The sequence below is a fragment of the Scyliorhinus torazame genome, chromosome 22, assembly GCF_047496885.1.
Source record: "Scyliorhinus torazame isolate Kashiwa2021f chromosome 22, sScyTor2.1, whole genome shotgun sequence".
Lineage (NCBI taxonomy): Eukaryota > Metazoa > Chordata > Chondrichthyes > Carcharhiniformes > Scyliorhinidae > Scyliorhinus > Scyliorhinus torazame.
The window spans coordinates 112,147,993-112,164,656 of record NC_092728.1 but is presented as its reverse complement, the minus strand read 5'-3'; the positions used below and the strand labels follow the sequence as shown (position 1 = coordinate 112,164,656).

The 16,664-nt window shown below is 49.1% G+C and overlaps 1 protein-coding gene across 1 annotated transcript in view; it reads right to left on the bottom strand.

Moving 5' to 3' along the window:
• The window catches only part of LOC140398876 (guanine nucleotide exchange factor VAV2-like), a 400,989-nt gene that overhangs the window by 49,867 nt on the left and 334,458 nt on the right, over positions 1 to 16,664 (bottom strand). The window contains 1 exon segment of the mRNA XM_072487820.1: positions 761 to 862. Within this exon segment, the coding sequence (XP_072343921.1) occupies positions 761 to 862 (102 nt within the window).

Here is a 16,664-nt window from a genome sequence, read left to right as displayed (position 1 = left end):
GAAAAGTACAGAACAAGTGAGAAGATTAACACACGGCCAAAAACACCAACAGATAAAGCTGAATGGCCAGAGAGAGAGAACCCGGGATTTCAGCAGCACTGGGGAGAGTTTCACTTGTGCTGGAAGGGGGCAGACTGTGCGTTTCCTTTGGGGGGGGGGGGGTCCAGACTGTGTTTCCTGGTGGAGGGGTGGGGGGGGGGGTCCAGACTGTGCGTTTCCAGGTTGGGGGGTCTGGACTGTGCGTTTCCAGGTTGGGGGGGGGGTTCCAGACTGTGAGTTTCCAGGTGTGGGGGGGGGGGTCCGGACTGTGCGTTTCCTTTGGGGGGAGGGGGGGGGGGGGGGTCCAGACTGTGCGTTTCCAGGTTGGGGGGGGGGGGTCCAGACTGTGCGTTTCCAGGTTGGGGGGGGGGGGCGTCCAGACTGTGTGTTTCCAGGTTGGGGGGGGGGGGTCCAGACTGTGCGTTTCCAGGTTGGGGGGGGGGGCGTCCAGACTGTGTGTTTCCAGGTTGGGGGGGGGGGGGTCCAGACTGTGCGTTTCCAGGTTGGGGAGGGTGGGGGTCTGGACTGTGCGTTTCGAGGTTGGGAGGGTGGGGGTCTGGACTGTGCGTTTCGAGGTGGGGGTGTGTGGACTGTGCGTTTCCTCACGATGGGGGGGGGGGTTGCCAAGTGGTATTTCCTGGTGGAGGGGAGAGCACACTTCACGGTTTCCCGATGGGTGGGTACGGGGAGGGGGTGGGGGGGTATTAATTGCTACCTTTACCTCAACAACATTCCACATGCTCTGCAGTTGGTGAATTTTTCAAAAGTCGTCATTTGAAAGTTGTGGTAATTTGCAGCTGCTTTGTCAGGTTTGATGTTTGACCTGAAAATGAAAATAATTTACTGAGAAAAGTACAAACGGCAGATTTGCTCCTTAAATATATCATTGAAACTGTTCATTTAGGCAAAGCCCTCAGCTGCTAATGCACCACAGCTGGGGTCAGCCTGTCACCGGCTCGGTGGCATTCCTCCTCTTTGTGAAGGAGATTCCGAGATCATCCTCACCCAAACTACTGGCAGATGTCCCAGGGCACCCATGGGTGCTGGCAGCAGAGTCCTGAACTCAGTCACAGTTTCTCCTGCAGGACATCTGACCAAAGTCAAGTCGAACAGGATTTAATGACAAATGGATGTGGACATTAATACTTTCTGGGTTGTTCCCAAGCCATGTGTAAACCAGCAAAGACAGACACATCTGGAGAGTTAACATGTGGCTGAATGGTTGGCGTGGTGGAGAGAGAACCAGTTTTTGGACAGGAGGGAGGGAGCTGTTCCTCGGGTGGGAGGGGCTCCACTGGAACTGGGGCGACACCTGTATCCCAGCGCAAAACATAAATCAGCACATAGCATCAGCTTCAATCGAGGAAGAGGATGGGATGGATCAAAAACAAACAGAAGCCTCTGAAATATAAACACAACAGGAGTGTCGAGCAGCGGACTAAACTGAGGGAGGACAGGAATAATAAAATGCCGCAAACTGTCTGTACAGCAATGTACACAGTGTCCATAACAAAACAGAGGATCTGAAGAAAATAATACTTTGCAAGGAATCAGATAGATGAGGATTACTGAGACACGGCAACAGAAAAATCAGGACCGGGAATTAAAGATTGCAGGTTGTAAGGATTCTTCCTGTATAATCCCTTAGTCCCCGTTCTATCATTTTTGCCGTTACATTTTTGATCCATGGATGATTATTAGATCGGTCACTTGAAGGCAAGAAGCCTGTACCTTTAACTCAAGCAGGAAGAATCCGGAAGGCTGTGCTGGTTTTAACAGAAGCTGCTGACTGGCCGGTATCGGTGACAGAGAGATGGGCGGGCACTCGGTTTGATTGATTGGCTGGTGTCCAATGGATTGGCCCAAAAGACTGTGCTCTGCCCGGTAACAGGCGGTGATTGGATCCTATTCCACTGGGATGTTTTTCACAGGTTTGGATTTTGGTTTCAGTTTTTGGTTCTGGCATCACAGTGAAGGGATCCAGCTAACTCTCCCCAGAGAGATCCAGCTAACTCTCCCCAGAGAGATCCGGCTAACTCTCCCCAGAGAGATCCAGCTAACTCTCCCCAGAGAGATCCGGCTAACTCTCCCCAGAGAGATCCAGCTAACTCTCCCCAGAGAGACCCAGCTAACTCTCCCCAGAGAGATCCAGCCAACTCTTCCCAGAGAGATCCAGCTAACTCTCCCCAGAGAGATCCAGCTAACTCTCCCCAGAGAGATCCAGCTAACTCTCCCCAGAGAGATCCGGCTAACTCTCCCCAGAGAGATCCGGCTAACTCTCCCCAGAGAGATCCAGCTAACTCTCCGTAGAGAGATCCAACTGACTCCCCCCATAGAGATCCAGCTAACTCTCCCTAGTGAGATCCGGCTAACTCTCCCCAGAGAGATCCAGCTAACTCTCCCCAGAGAGATACAGCTAACTCTCCCCGGAGAGATCCAGCTAACACTCCCCAGAGATATCCAGCTAACTCTCCCCAGAGAGATCCAACTAACTCTCCCCAGAGAGATCCAGCTAACTCTCCCCAGAGAGATCCTGCTAACTCTCCCCAGAGAGATCCGGCTAACTCTCCCCAGAGAGATCCGGCTAACTCTCCCCAGAGAGATCCGGCTAACTCTCCCCAGAGAGATCCGGCTAACTCTCCCCAGAGAGATCCGGCTAACTCTCCCCAGAGAGATCCGGCTAACTCTCCCCAGAGAGATCCGGCTAACTCTCCCCAGAGAGATCCGGCTAACTCTCCCCAGAGAGATCCGGCTAACTCTCCCCAGAGAGATCCGGCTAACTCTCCCCAGAGAGATCCAGCTAACTCTCCCCAGAGAGATCCAGCTAACTCTCCCCAGAGAGATCCAGCTAACTCTCCCCAGAGAGATCCAGCTAACTCTCCCCAGAGAGATCCAGCTAACTCTCCCCAGAGATATCCAGCTAACTCTCCGTAGAGAGATCCAGCTAACTCTCCGTAGAGAGATCCAGCTGACTCCCCCCATAGAGATCCGGCTAACTCTCCCCAGAGAGATCCGGCTAACTCTCCCCAGAGAGATCCGGCTAACTCTCCCCAGAGAGATCCGGCTAACTCTCCCCAGAGAGATCCGGCTAACTCTCCCCAGAGAGATCCGGCTAACTCTCCCCAGAGAGATCCTGCTAACTCTCCCCAGAGAGATCCAGCTAACTCTCCCCAGAGAGATCCAGCTAACTCTCCCCAGAGAGATCCAGCTAACTCTCGCCAGAGATATCCAGCTAACTCTCCGTAGAGAGATCCAGCTGACTCCCCCCATAGAGATCCAGCTAACTCTCCCTAGTGAGATCCGGCTAACTCTCCCCAGAGAGATCCAGCTAACTCTCCCCGGAGAGATCCAGCTAACTCTCCCCGGAGAGATCCAGCTAACTCTCCCCGGAGAGATCCAGCTAACTCTCCCCAGAGAGATCCAGCTAACTCTCCCCAGAGAGATCCAGCTAACTCTCCCCAGAGAGATCCAGCTAACTCTCCCCAGAGAGATCCAGCTAACTCTCCCCAGAGAGATCCAGCTAACTCTCGCCAGAGATATCCAGCTAACTCTCCGTAGAGAGATCCAGCTGACTCCCCCCATAGAGATCCAGCTAACTCTCCCTAGTGAGATCCGGCTAACTCTCCCCAGAGAGATCCACCTAACTCTCCCGGGAGAGATCCAGCTAACTCTCCCCGGAGAGATCCAGCTAACTCTCCCCGGAGAGATCCAGCTAACTCTCCCCGGAGAGATCCAGCTAACTCTCCCCGGAGAGATCCAGCTAACTCTCCCCAGAGAGATCCAGCTAACTCTCCCCAGAGAGATCCAGCTAACTCTCCCCAGAGAGATCCAGCTAACTCTCGCCAGAGATATCCAGCTAACTCTCCGTAGAGAGATCCAGCTGACTCCCCCCATAGAGATCCAGCTAACTCTCCCTAGTGAGATCCGGCTAACTCTCCCCAGAGAGATCCAGCTAACTCTCCCCGGAGAGATCCAGCTAACTCTCCCCGGAGAGATCCAGCTAACTCTCCCCGGAGAGATCCAGCTAACTCTCCCCAGAGAGATCCAGCTAACTCTCCCCAGAGAGATCCAGCTAACTCTCCCCAGAGAGATCCAGCTAACTCTCCCCAGAGAGATCCAGCTAACTCTCCCCAGAGAGATCCAGCTAACTCTCGCCAGAGATATCCAGCTAACTCTCCGTAGAGAGATCCAGCTGACTCCCCCCATAGAGATCCAGCTAACTCTCCCTAGTGAGATCCGGCTAACTCTCCCCAGAGAGATCCACCTAACTCTCCCGGGAGAGATCCAGCTAACTCTCCCCGGAGAGATCCAGCTAACTCTCCCCGGAGAGATCCAGCTAACTCTCCCCGGAGAGATCCAGCTAACTCTCCCCGGAGAGATCCAGCTAACTCTCCCCAGAGAGATCCAGCTAACTCTCCCCAGAGAGATCCAGCTAACTCTCCCCAGAGAGATCCGGCTAACTCACCCCAGAGAGATCCGGCTAACTCTCCCCAGAGAGATCCAGCTAACTCTCACAGAGAGATCCAGCTAACTCTCCCCAGAGGGATCCAGCTAACTCTCCCCAGAGAGATCCAGCTAACTCTCCCCAGAGAGATCCAGCTAACTCTCCCCGGAGAGATCCAGCTAACTCTCCCCGGAGAGATCCGGCTAACTCTCCCCGGAGAGATCCGGTTAACTCTCCCCAGAGAGATCCGGCTAACTCTCCCCAGAGAGATCCGGCTAACTCTCCCCAGAGAGATCCGGCTAACTCTCCCCAGAGAGATCCGGCTAACTCTCCCCAGAGAGATCCGGCTAACTCTCCCCAGAGAGATCCGGCTAACTCTCCCCAGAGAGATCCGGCTAACTCTCCCCAGAGAGATCCGGCTAACTCTCCCCAGAGAGATCCGGCTAACTCTCCCCAGAGAGATCCAGCTAACTCTCCCCAGAGAGATCCGGCTAACTCTCCCCAGAGAGATCCAGCTAACTCTCCCCAGAGAGATCCAGCTAACTCTCCCCGGAGAGATCCAGCTAACTCTCCCCAGAGAGATCCAGCTAACTCTCCCCAGAGAGATCCGGCTAACTCTCCCCAGAGAGATCCGGCTAACTCTCCCCAGAGAGATCCGGCTAACTCTCCCCAGAGAGATCCGGCTAACTCTCCCCAGAGAGATCCGGCTAACTCTCCCCAGAGAGATCCGGCTAACTCTCCCCAGAGAGATCCAGCTAACTCTCCCCAGAGAGATCCAGCTAACTCTCGCCAGAGAGATCCAGCTAACTCTCCCCAGAGAGATCCGGCTAACTCTCCCCAGAGAGATCCAGCTAACTCTCGCCAGAGATATCCAGCTAACTCTCCGTAGAGAGATCCAGCTGACTCCCCCCATAGAGATCCAGCTAACTCTCCCGAGTGAGATCCGGCTAACTCTCCCCAGAGAGATCCAGCTAACTCTCCCCAGAGAGATCCAGCTACCTCTCCCCGGAGAGATCCAGCTAACTCTCCCCGGAGAGATCCAGCTAACTCTCCCCGGAGAGATCCAGCTAACTCTCCCCAGAGAGATCTGGCTAACTCTCCCCAGAGAGATCCAGCTAACTCTCCCCAGAGAGATCCAGCTAACTCTCCCCAGAGAGATCCAGCTAACTCTCCCCAGAGAGATCCAGCTAACTCTCCCCAGAGAGATCCGGCTAACTCACCCCAGAGAGATCCAGCCAACTCTCCCCAGAGAGATCCGGCTAACTCTCCCCAGAGAGATCCGGCTAACTCTCCCCAGAGAGATCCAGCTAACTCTCCCCAGAGAGATCCAGCTAACTCTCCCCGGAGAAATCCAGCTAACTCTCCCCGGAGAGATCCAGCTAACTCTCCCCAGAGAGATCCAGCTAACTCTCCCCAGAGAGATCCGGCTAACTCTCCCCAGAGAGATCCGGCTAACTCTCCCCAGAGAGATCCAGCTAACTCTCCCCAGAGAGATCCAGCTAACTCTCCCCAGAGAGATCCAGCTAACTCTCCCCAGAGAGATCCAGCTAACTCTCCCCAGAGAGATCCGGCTAACTCTCCCCAGAGAGATCCAGCTAACTCTCCCCGGAGAAATCCAGCTAACTTTCCCCAGCGAGATCCAGCTAACTCTCCCCAGAGAGATCCAGCTAACTCTCCCCAGAGAGATCCAGCTAACTCTCCCCAGAGAGATCCAGCTAACTCTCCCCAGAGAGATCCAGCTAACTCTCCCCAGAGAGATCCAGCTAACTCTCCCCAGAGAGATCCGGCTAACTCTCCCCAGAGAGATCGAGCTAACTCTCCCCGGAGAAATCCAGCTAACTTTCCCCAGCGAGATCCAGCTAACTCTCCCCAGAGAGATCCAGCTAACTCTCCCCAGAAGAGTACAGTGAGGGCTGACTACTCTCCAGAAAGCCTCTGGGGGCTGAGCTCCCGAGACTACACAGACCTGAAGACAAATCACAAACTGAGAACAAATATTGATGTTGAACCAGGGTCTCTCCAGGAAAAGCAGTGAGTAATGCATTTCTGAACTAAAGCATTTCTGAACTACAGAGAGCCTGACTGCATGGATTAAGCTACAGGGGTGGTCAGGGACGGCTGCAAACCAAGGACTTTAATCTGCCCGCTTGCTGGGAAGAAAAGTCTGCTTAAACCATCGCCTGAAACAAAGACTCTCATTTCCTTTCTCTGATGATTTTTACCCCTTTCCACCCCTCTGTGTTTGCCTGTCTTGTGTGTGTGGACAGAGGGTGGGGGCAAGTTAAAGGGGGTATTAGGTATTAGCTTGTCATTACCAGAAGTGGTTACAGCATATATTCTGATAGTTTGTGTTATAAACAGTAACTGTGTTTACATTTACAAACCTTGCGACTGTGATTATTGGGCAGCCGAGAGTCAAAGGCTTTGGGTAATTTTATAAGAATTATTGGTTATAGACTATAGAACATAGCGCCATTCAGCCCATCGAGTCTGCACCGACCCACTTAAATCCTCACTTGGATTCGTGAAGGGTAAGTCTTGCCTCACAAATTTGATTGAATTCTTTGAGGAGGTAACTAAGTGTGTAGATGAAGGTAGAGCAGTTGATGTCGTATACATGGATTTTAGTAAGGCGTTTGATAAGGTTCCCCATGGTTGGCTCATGAAGAAAGTAAGGAGGTGTGGGTTAGAGGGAAATTTAGCCAATTGGATCAGTAACTGGCTATCACATAGAAGACAGAGGGTGGTGGTGGATGGAACATTTTCAGACTGGAGACCAGTTACCAGCGGTGTACCACAGGGATCAGTGCTGGGTCCTCTGCTATTTGTGATTTTTATCAATGACTTGGAGGAGGGGGCTGAAGGGTGGGTCAGTAAATTTGCTGATGACACCAAGATTGGTGGAGTAGTGGATGAGGTGGAGGGCTGCTGTAGGCTGCAAAGAGACATTGATAGGATGCAGAGCTGGGCCGAAAAATGGCAGATGGAGTTTATCCCTGATAAGTGCGAGGTGATTCATTTTGGTAGGAAAAATTTGAATGCGGATTACAGGGTCAACGGCAGGGTTCTGAGGAATGTGGAGGAACAGAGAGATCTTGGGGTTCATGTCCACAGATCTCTGAAGGTTGCCACTGAAGTGGATAGAGCCGTGAAGAAGGCTTATAGTGTGTTAGCGTTTATTAACAGGGGGCTTGAGTTTAAGAGCCGCAGGGTTATGCTGCAATTATACATGATCCTGGTGAGACCACATTTGGAGTATTGTGTGCAGTTCTGGTCACCTCACTATAGGAAGGATATGGAAGCATTGGAAAGGGTGCAAAGGAGATTTACCAGGATGCTGCCTGGTTTGCAGGATAGGTCTTTTGAGGAAAGGTTGAGGGAGCGAGGGCTTTTCTCATTGGAGTGAAGGAGGGTGAGAGGCGACTTAATAGAGGTTTATAAGATGATGAGGGGGATAGATAGAGTGGACGTTCAGAGACTATTTCCTCGGGTGGATGTAGCTGTTACAAGGGGGCATAACTATAAGGTTCAGAGGAGGGATGTCCGAGGTAGGTTCTTTACTCAGAGAGTGGTTAGGGTGTGGAATGGACTGCCTGCTGTGATAGTGGAGTCGGACACTTTAGGAACTTTCAAGCGGTTATTGGATAGGCACATAGAGCACACCAGAATGACAGGGAGTGGGATAGCTTGATCTTGGCTTCGGACACTGCTCTGCACAACATCGAGGGCCGAAGGGCCTGTTCTGTGCTGTACTGTTCTATATTCCGCCCTATCCCCGTAACCCAATAACCCCTCCTAACCTTTTTGGTCACTAAGGGCAATTTATCATTGGCCAATTCACTTAACCTGCACGTCTTTGGACTGTGGGAGGAAACCGGAGCACCCGGAGGAAACCCATGCAGACACGGGGAGAACGTGCAGACTCTGCACAGCCAGTGACCCAGTGGGGAATCGAACCTGGGACCCTGGCGCTGTGAAGCCACAGTGCTAGCCACTTGTGCTGCTGTGCTGCCCCGTTACATCACTTGTGTTGGGACTCTGGGGCAGGTGGGGCTGGAATTGACCGTGCACTAGCCCGGGGTGTCGCAACAAGGGTATCACATATGTAGAAAAAAGTGAATGGGTAAAAGGTGGCTGCAGCAGCTGTGTTTATTCAGGATAACAGAAAGGCAGCAGAGAAAAAGGATGGAGCTCCAAACAAGAAAAAAAATAGAATCCATCTAGGGAGAGATAAAATATGATCAAAAGATCAATCACATTGATTGACAAAAAAAGCAGGCAGCATGATCAAAGACCCTTACCACCCAGGTAATTCTCTCTTCCAGCTTCTTCCATCGGGCAGGAGATACAAAAGTCTGAGAACACGCACGAACAGACTCAAAAACAGCTTCTTTCCCACTGTTCCCAGACTCCTAAATGATCCTCTTATGGACTGACCTGATCTCTCCGTGCATTTTCGCTACTGAGTAGTGCTACACTCTGTATGCTTCGTCCGATGACTGTGTCTATGTTTTTACATGTGTATCTATCTTATACAAAGAACAAAGAAAATTACAGCACAGGAACAGGACCTTTATCTAAACTTGTCTTCTATTTTCCAAGGATCTACTTCCCTCTGTTCCCCGCCCGTTCATATATCTGTCTAGATCATCTTAAATGATGCTGTCGTGCCCGCCTCTACCACCTCCGCTGGCAAAGCGTTCCAGGCACCCACCACCCTCTGCGTAAAAAACTTTCCACGCACATCTCCCTTAAACTTTCCCCCTCTCACCTTGAAATCGTGACCCCTTGTAATTGAGACCCCCACTCTTGGAAAAAGCTTGTTGCTATCCACCCTGTCCATACCTCTCATAATTTTGTAGACCTCAATCAGGTCCCCCCCTCAATCTCTGGCTTTCCAATGAAAACAATCCTAATCGACTCAACCTTTCTTCATAGCTATCACCCTCCATACCAGGCAACATCCTGGTGAACCTCCTCTGCACCCTCTCTAAAGCATCCACATCCTTCTGGTAATGTGGCGACCAGAACTGCACGCAGTATTTCAAATGTGGCCTAACCAAAGTCCTATACAACTGTAACATGACCTGCCGACTCTTGTACTCAATACCCTGTCCGATGAAGGCAAGCATGCTGTATTCCTTCTTGACCACTCTATCGACCTGCATTGCCACCTTCAGGGTACAATGGACCTGAACTCCCAGATCTCTCTGTACATCAATTTTCCCCAGGACTCTTCCATTGACCGAATAGTCCGCTCTTGAATTAGATCTTCCAAAATGTATCACATCGCATTTGCCTGGATTGAACTCCATCTGCCATTTCTCTGCCCAACTCTCCAATCTATCTATATTTTGCTGTATTCTCGGACAGTCCTCCTCGCTATCTGCAACTCCACCAATCTTAGTATCATCTGCAAACTTGCTAATCAGACCACCTATACTTTCGTCCAGATCATTTGTGTATATCACAAACAACAGTGGTCCGAGCACGGATCCCTGTGGAACACCACTAGTCACCTTTCTCCATTTTGAGACACCCCCTTCCACCACTACTCTCTGTCTCCTGTTGCCCAGCCAGTTCTTTATCCATCTAGCTAGTACACCCTGAACCCCATACGACTTCACTTTTTCTATCAACCTGCCATGGGAAACTTTATCAAACACCTTATTGAAGCCAAAGTGCTTTCGACCACTTTCCTTCTTTTCTTTGTTTCCCACGCAAGAGGACAACATTTACCATTGTTCCCCAAGAGGAAAATTATAAAACCTCCTGTGCTTATTTGCATAGGACGCATCACTATAAACTATGAATTTCAAGTGCCTACGGTCACTTAAAACCGGGAACCTCAAAACACACTCCTACATTTTTAGTTTGGCCAAACGCTTTAAATGGGGTTCTTTAGCACAGGGCTAAATCGCTGGCTTTGAAAGCAGACCAAGGCAGGCCAGCATAACGGTTCAATTCCCGCAACAGCCTCCCCGAACAGGCGCCGGAATGTGGCGACTAGGGGCTTTTCACAGTAACTTCATTTGAAGCTTACTTGTGACAATAAGCGATTTTCATTTTTCATTTCATTATGTCTTCCACTTTGGGATCATTCATTTTTGTACTCAACTCTAAGACATCAAAACTCATGTCCGGTCTAGTCTGTCTACCTAACCAGTTCAGTTGCCCAATTAAACTTTGCAGTTGCTCTTTTTCCATCTTTGAAACCTTGCATCTTTTTGTGAAAACCCGGCCATGACTAATTGTTATTGGGCTGATGCTTTCCAAATAAGATTGCTGACGTAAAGTTGCCCCTAACTTAGTCTGTCCGATTTCCAGTCCAATATATTTAAATGCACCGGAAGCCGGACTTCTGACCCGGAATTCTTTCCTCAAACCAGAGATTACAATAGCTTCAAAATCATTAGTCCCACCCCACAAAAATTATTTGACATGCATCATAAAGATGCCAGAAAGATTTCCTTTATAGTGCCAGTAAAACATTGCAGGATCTGCTTTCAACTGGTAACAGCCTAACTTTAACAAAACTGACCTTACCGAAAAATACCAGACTCTAGATGCATCATTTAATCCATATACACATTTGTTCAACTTCCAGAGTACCCCTTCCGTGTTAGCTGCTTCTTTCGGAGGACGGAGAAAAATGGCTCTCTGAAGCTGATGCCCCTGCAAGAAGGCAGCTTTCATATCTATAGATTTGTATTCCCATGCCTTTGTGGCTAAAAGAAGATCTTTAAAATTAACCTTTCCTGCTGTAGGTGAATCTACCCTTAAATCCTGATCTTCTAAGCTTTCTTCAAATCCCCTTGCCACAAGCCTGGCCTTGGCCTTAGAAGTTCCATCCGGAAGAACCTTTTCCGTGCAAATCCATCTGTGGGACAGAGCTCTTTGTCCCCTATCCGGTACTTCCGTACATACCCCAAATTCACTCCAACGATGCAGTTCTTGCTGTTTAGCATCTTTGATAACTTTTCATATAATTTATTGGAAGCCACCAAAATCTCATGTGCATGTGGGCTTCTACTCCTATTAGTATTCGTAGTCTTACTCATGTTCCGAGACCTTGATAAACTACGTCCCCTCTCCCGCCTGGTAACTTGTTCTATACTGCTACTGCTTGATCTTTCCGATCTGCTGTGGGATGTCCTTTCAAAATTCTCGACCTTTTCCCACGGACCTGTTCACTATCCGATGTACTATCTGAACTGGCACTGCGTTCCTTTGACCTCCATTTTTGAAATGAGTGTTCCCAATCCATTGTCTTAACTCCCTCCCCTGAATGTTGTACATTCAACCAATGTTTATACTTTCCAGTGGCCTTCCCTGCTCTAATAACAATTGCATCCTTCCATTGACTAGACCCTTCAGGCAAGTATGTCACCTTTGTACCAACTTTTGGTAGTTGTCCTTTTGGAAAAATGGCCTTATCCTAGATCTTAAAGTCCATAGCCACAATATTGTTAAAATCCCTGGCCAAAGGTAGCGTTACTATCGGTCGTGCTGGTGTCCTTCTGTACTTCCTACAAACTTCACAGCAATCATCAACCTGTTCTATCAGTTTAGTATAGTCTTCATCCCTTACCCCTGCATCTTTTAATACATTTTTCAGCCTCCGAGGAGACGGATGTGCAAATTGCCTATGCAGTTTTAATACAAGCTTTTTATCAGCGAAAGTCCCATTTTCAACTGCCATTAACACATCCTTAACCACTTTACTTGAAATATTATTATTCAGTAATGGAATACAATAGTGTCCCGACTGTAAATTGTAAGTCCACTGTCTTTCCAAAAACTGTTGCCTTATCCTGTTCCATATCGTTTCATGTGTGCTTTCTTCATCGACGGTCTGCTCAGAAGCAAAGGTATCTCACTTGATACAACATCCGTGCTAATGAAATGGTTCACTCCGGCAATATTGCAAGGGATTCTTTTCAGCGACTTCAGAGTATTATCATCCCCAAACCTGAAACTTGTGGAACTTTCAAATTCCTTAACCTTGTTATGACTTTCAGCATTCAAGGAGTCCAGGTAACATTTTAACCAGTCAATTCCACACACAGTAGATGTGCAGCCACTGTCCAATACAGCACAATTGAAGGATTCTGCAACCAATACCTCAATTCTGGCGTAAAGCTGCTTATTAATAGGACAATGCCTTCTCTCTGAACACTATCTTTTTCCTCTTCTGACTCTTCCGTGTCATGTGTTGCTTCAAACACTCTATCATAACGAGTTGGACAGTTGAAAGCATAATGGTATTGAGAGTCACATCGAAAACATCGATTTATCATGCCCCGTGCATTTCTGGGGTTCATCTTCCTACTGTAAGTTCTAACTGGGTTTCTGTCTTCATAATTTCCTTGTCTCGATCTCCTTCTATAGTCTTGGGCCCTGTTCGTAGCCGTACAATTTCACCATCCTGTTAATAGTGTGTCTTCCATATTCTGCTTTATAGCAGGCTGACCTATTTGGGTCATCAGAGCCATCGGAATCGAATGTTTCCCCAGAAACTTCTTTAAAGCTTTTGTCATCTGATCAAATAAGGTATCCTCATCCATAAACTGAACTCCTGTAAAAAACCAGGAGCCTATCCATGTTGCTCACTCTAGCACAGTCAAGTAATTTAAAGGCCAACACAGACTGTGGAAATTCCAGGTTGTGTTTCTGCAGCCTTTTATATAGTCTGCCACATTCCATTATATAGTCGCCCATGGAGAATTCCTCTGTTTTCCGGAACTCATCAAATTCCGACCATGCTTCATACGCACTTAATAAGTCACCTTTCTTGTAAATCTTATCCATATATTGTTATAGAGTCTCCAGACCTTCTTCTGAGTCTAACTCTTCCAATTCCAGCTCAGAAAGCACTTTGTTTCGGATTTTACTGTCATAAGGTAGAGAAAGAGCCAATGCCATACCTTGTTTTCTCTTTCCCAAAGCAGTTACCTTAGTCCACTACTGCACTTCTCCATTGGTCGTACGATTCCCTTTCAGAAAATAAGGGAGGATAGTCATATCCAGCCATCTTTATCCTGGGTTCAGCCATGTATCTTTTTTTCCCCTTCTCACTCACTCCTTGGTTTGATCAGGAAAAGTTGTATCTTTCAAACCTTCACATTTGCACAGCAACCATCCTCTGCTACCATTGTTATACGTTTTAGTTACCGTTGTATGAAGAGTCAATAGTCCTGTTTCCTTTTCCCGTAACAGCCACCCCAAACAGGCGCCGGAATGTGGCGACTAGGGGCTTTTCACAGTAACTTCATTTGAAGCCTACTTGTGACAATAAGCGATTTATTTCATTTCATTTCACCAAACACCATTTTTTTCACTTCCACAGCCTCTGCACAAAACTCTTAACACACCACCTGATACAAGGGCCACCTGAATATCAGTGTCAATCATTGGATACTTAACATAAATGAGACAACTAATTGCAATGTCTCTTAATGCATTACTTAACTCTTAACCCATTACTTAACATTGTCCACCTTAATGCCTTTTAGAATACCCAAAACCTCCCCCTTCCTTATGGCGACTTGACCTAGAGTATTTAAACATCCATCCCTAGCTTCAACATCCGTCATGTCCCTCTCCTTGGTGAATACTGATGCAAAGTACTCATCAAGAATCTCACCCATTCCCTCTGACTCCACGCATAAATTCCCTCTTTTATCTGTGAGTGGGCCAATCCTTTCTCTAGTTACCCTCTTGCTCCTTATATACGAATAAAAGGCTTTGGGATTTTCCTTAACCCTGTTAGCCAAAGATATTTCATGACCCCTTTTAGCCCTCTTTATTGCGCGTTAGAGATTTGTCCTACTTTCCCGATATTCCTCCAAAGCTTCATCAGTTTTAAGTCGCCTAGATCTTATGTATGCTTCCTTTTTCATCTCAGCTAGTCTCACAACTCCACCTGTCATCCATGGTTCCCTAATCTTGCCATTTCTATCCCTCATTTTCACAGGGACATGTCTGTCGTGCACTCCAATCAACCTTTCCTTAAAATACTCCCACATTTCAAATGTGGATTTACCCTTAAACAGCTGCTCCCAATCCACATTCCCTATATCCTGCCAAATTTTGTTATACTTGGCCTTTCCCCAATTTAGTACTCTTCCTTTAGAACCACTCTCGTCTTTGTCCATGAATATTCTAAAACTTACGGAATTGTGTTTGTTATTCCCAAAGTAATCACCGACTGAAACTTCAACCACCTGGCCGGGATCATTCCCCAATACCAGGTCCAGTATGGCCCCTTCCCGAGTTGGACTATTTACATACTGCTCAAAAAAACTCTCCTGGATGCTCCTTACAAATTCTGCTCCATCTACGCCTCCAACACGACATGAGTCCCATTCAATGTTGGGGAAGTTAAAATCTCCCATCACGACCACCCTATTACTCCTACATTTTTCTATAATCTGTCTACATATTTGTACCTCTACTTCACGCTCGCTTTTGGGAGGCCTGTAGTAAAGTCCCAACAATGTTACTGCACCCTTCCTGTTTCTTAGCTCTACCCATATTGCCTCAGTGCTCAAATCCTCCATTGTGCCCTCCTTAATCACAGCTGTGATATCATCTCTGACCAGTAATGCAACTCCTCCACCCCTTTTACCTCCCTCTCCATCCCTCCTGAAGCATCTATACCCTGGGATATTTAGTTGCCAGTCTTGCCCTTCCCTCAACCAAGTCTCCGTAATACCAATAACATCATATTCCCAGGTACTAATCCAAGCCCTAAGTTCATCTGCCTTACCTGCTACACTTCTCGCATTGAAACAAATGCACCTCAGACCACCTGTCCCTTTGCGTTCATCATCTCTTCCCTGTCTACTCTTCCCCTTAGTCACATTGAGTTTATTATCTAGTACCTTACTGGCTTTAGTTGCTGCCTCTTTACTGACCTCTAACTTCCTAATCTGGGGCGAAATTCTCCCCCAACGGCGCAATGTCCGCCGCCTGGCGCCCAAATCGGCGCCAATCAGACGGGCATCGCGCCGCCCCAAAGGTGCGGAATGCTCCGCATCTTTGGGGGCCGAGCCCCAACATTGAGGGGCTAGGCCGGCGCCGGAGGGATTTCCGCCCCGCCAGCTGGCGGAAATGGTGTTTGTTGCCCCGCCAGCTGGCGCGGAAATGCGGCGCATGCGCGGGAGCGTCAGCGGCCGCTGTCAGTTTCCCGCGCATGCGCAGTGGGGAGAGTCTCTTCCGCCTCCGCCATGGTGGAGGCCGTGGCGGAGGCGGAAGGGAAAGAGCGCCCCCACTGCACAGGCCGGCCCGCGGATCGGTGGGCCCCGATCGCGGGCCAGGCCACCGTGGGGGCACCCCCCGGGGTCAGATCGCCCCCCGCGCCCCCCCCAGGACCCCGGAGCCCGCCCACGCCGCCTGGTCCCGCCGGTAAATACCAGGTTTGATTTACGCCGGCGGGACAGGCAATTTGTGGGCGGGACTTCGGCCCATCCGGGCCGGAGAATCGAGCGGGGGGTCCCGTCAACCGGCGCGGCCCGATTCCCGCCCCCGCCCAATCTCCGGTACCGGAGACCTCGGCGGGGGCGGGATTCACGGCGGCCTACGGCCATTCTCCGACCCGGCGGGGGTCGGAGAATGACGCCCCTGGTTCCCATCCCCCTGCCACATTAGTTTAAAACCACCCCAACATGTCCAATGTTTTGCGTGTATGGGATGATCTGTCTGGACTGTACGCAGAACAATACTTTTCACTGTACCTCAGTACACGTGACAATAAATCAAATTCAATTTGAACATTAATAGGTGTACTTTGGATAAGTGGGTGAAGGGTTACTGGGGGTGGGAAGGATTGTGGGGTCGAGGTTACAATCAGGTAAGGCAAGATCTTATAAACGGTTTGAGGGGCCGAGGGGCCTCATTCTGCTCCTAGTTTTTATGACTACAGGTCACCAAATAATGGAAGGGAGGTGGAGGAAGATATGTGCAGAAAAATGAATTGGATAATTTGAACTACCCTGATTCTAATTGGACAGAAGAGGTAAGTAAAGGAGATAAGGGAGGAGTTCTTACAACTTGAACGGGGTTCCAGTATGTCAAAGCCCAGTAAGGTAAATTCACCTTGGATCCAGTAATGGGGAATGAACCAGAGCAGATAAGATAAGACAACATGGGGAAAAATCTGGGCAATAGTGACCATAAT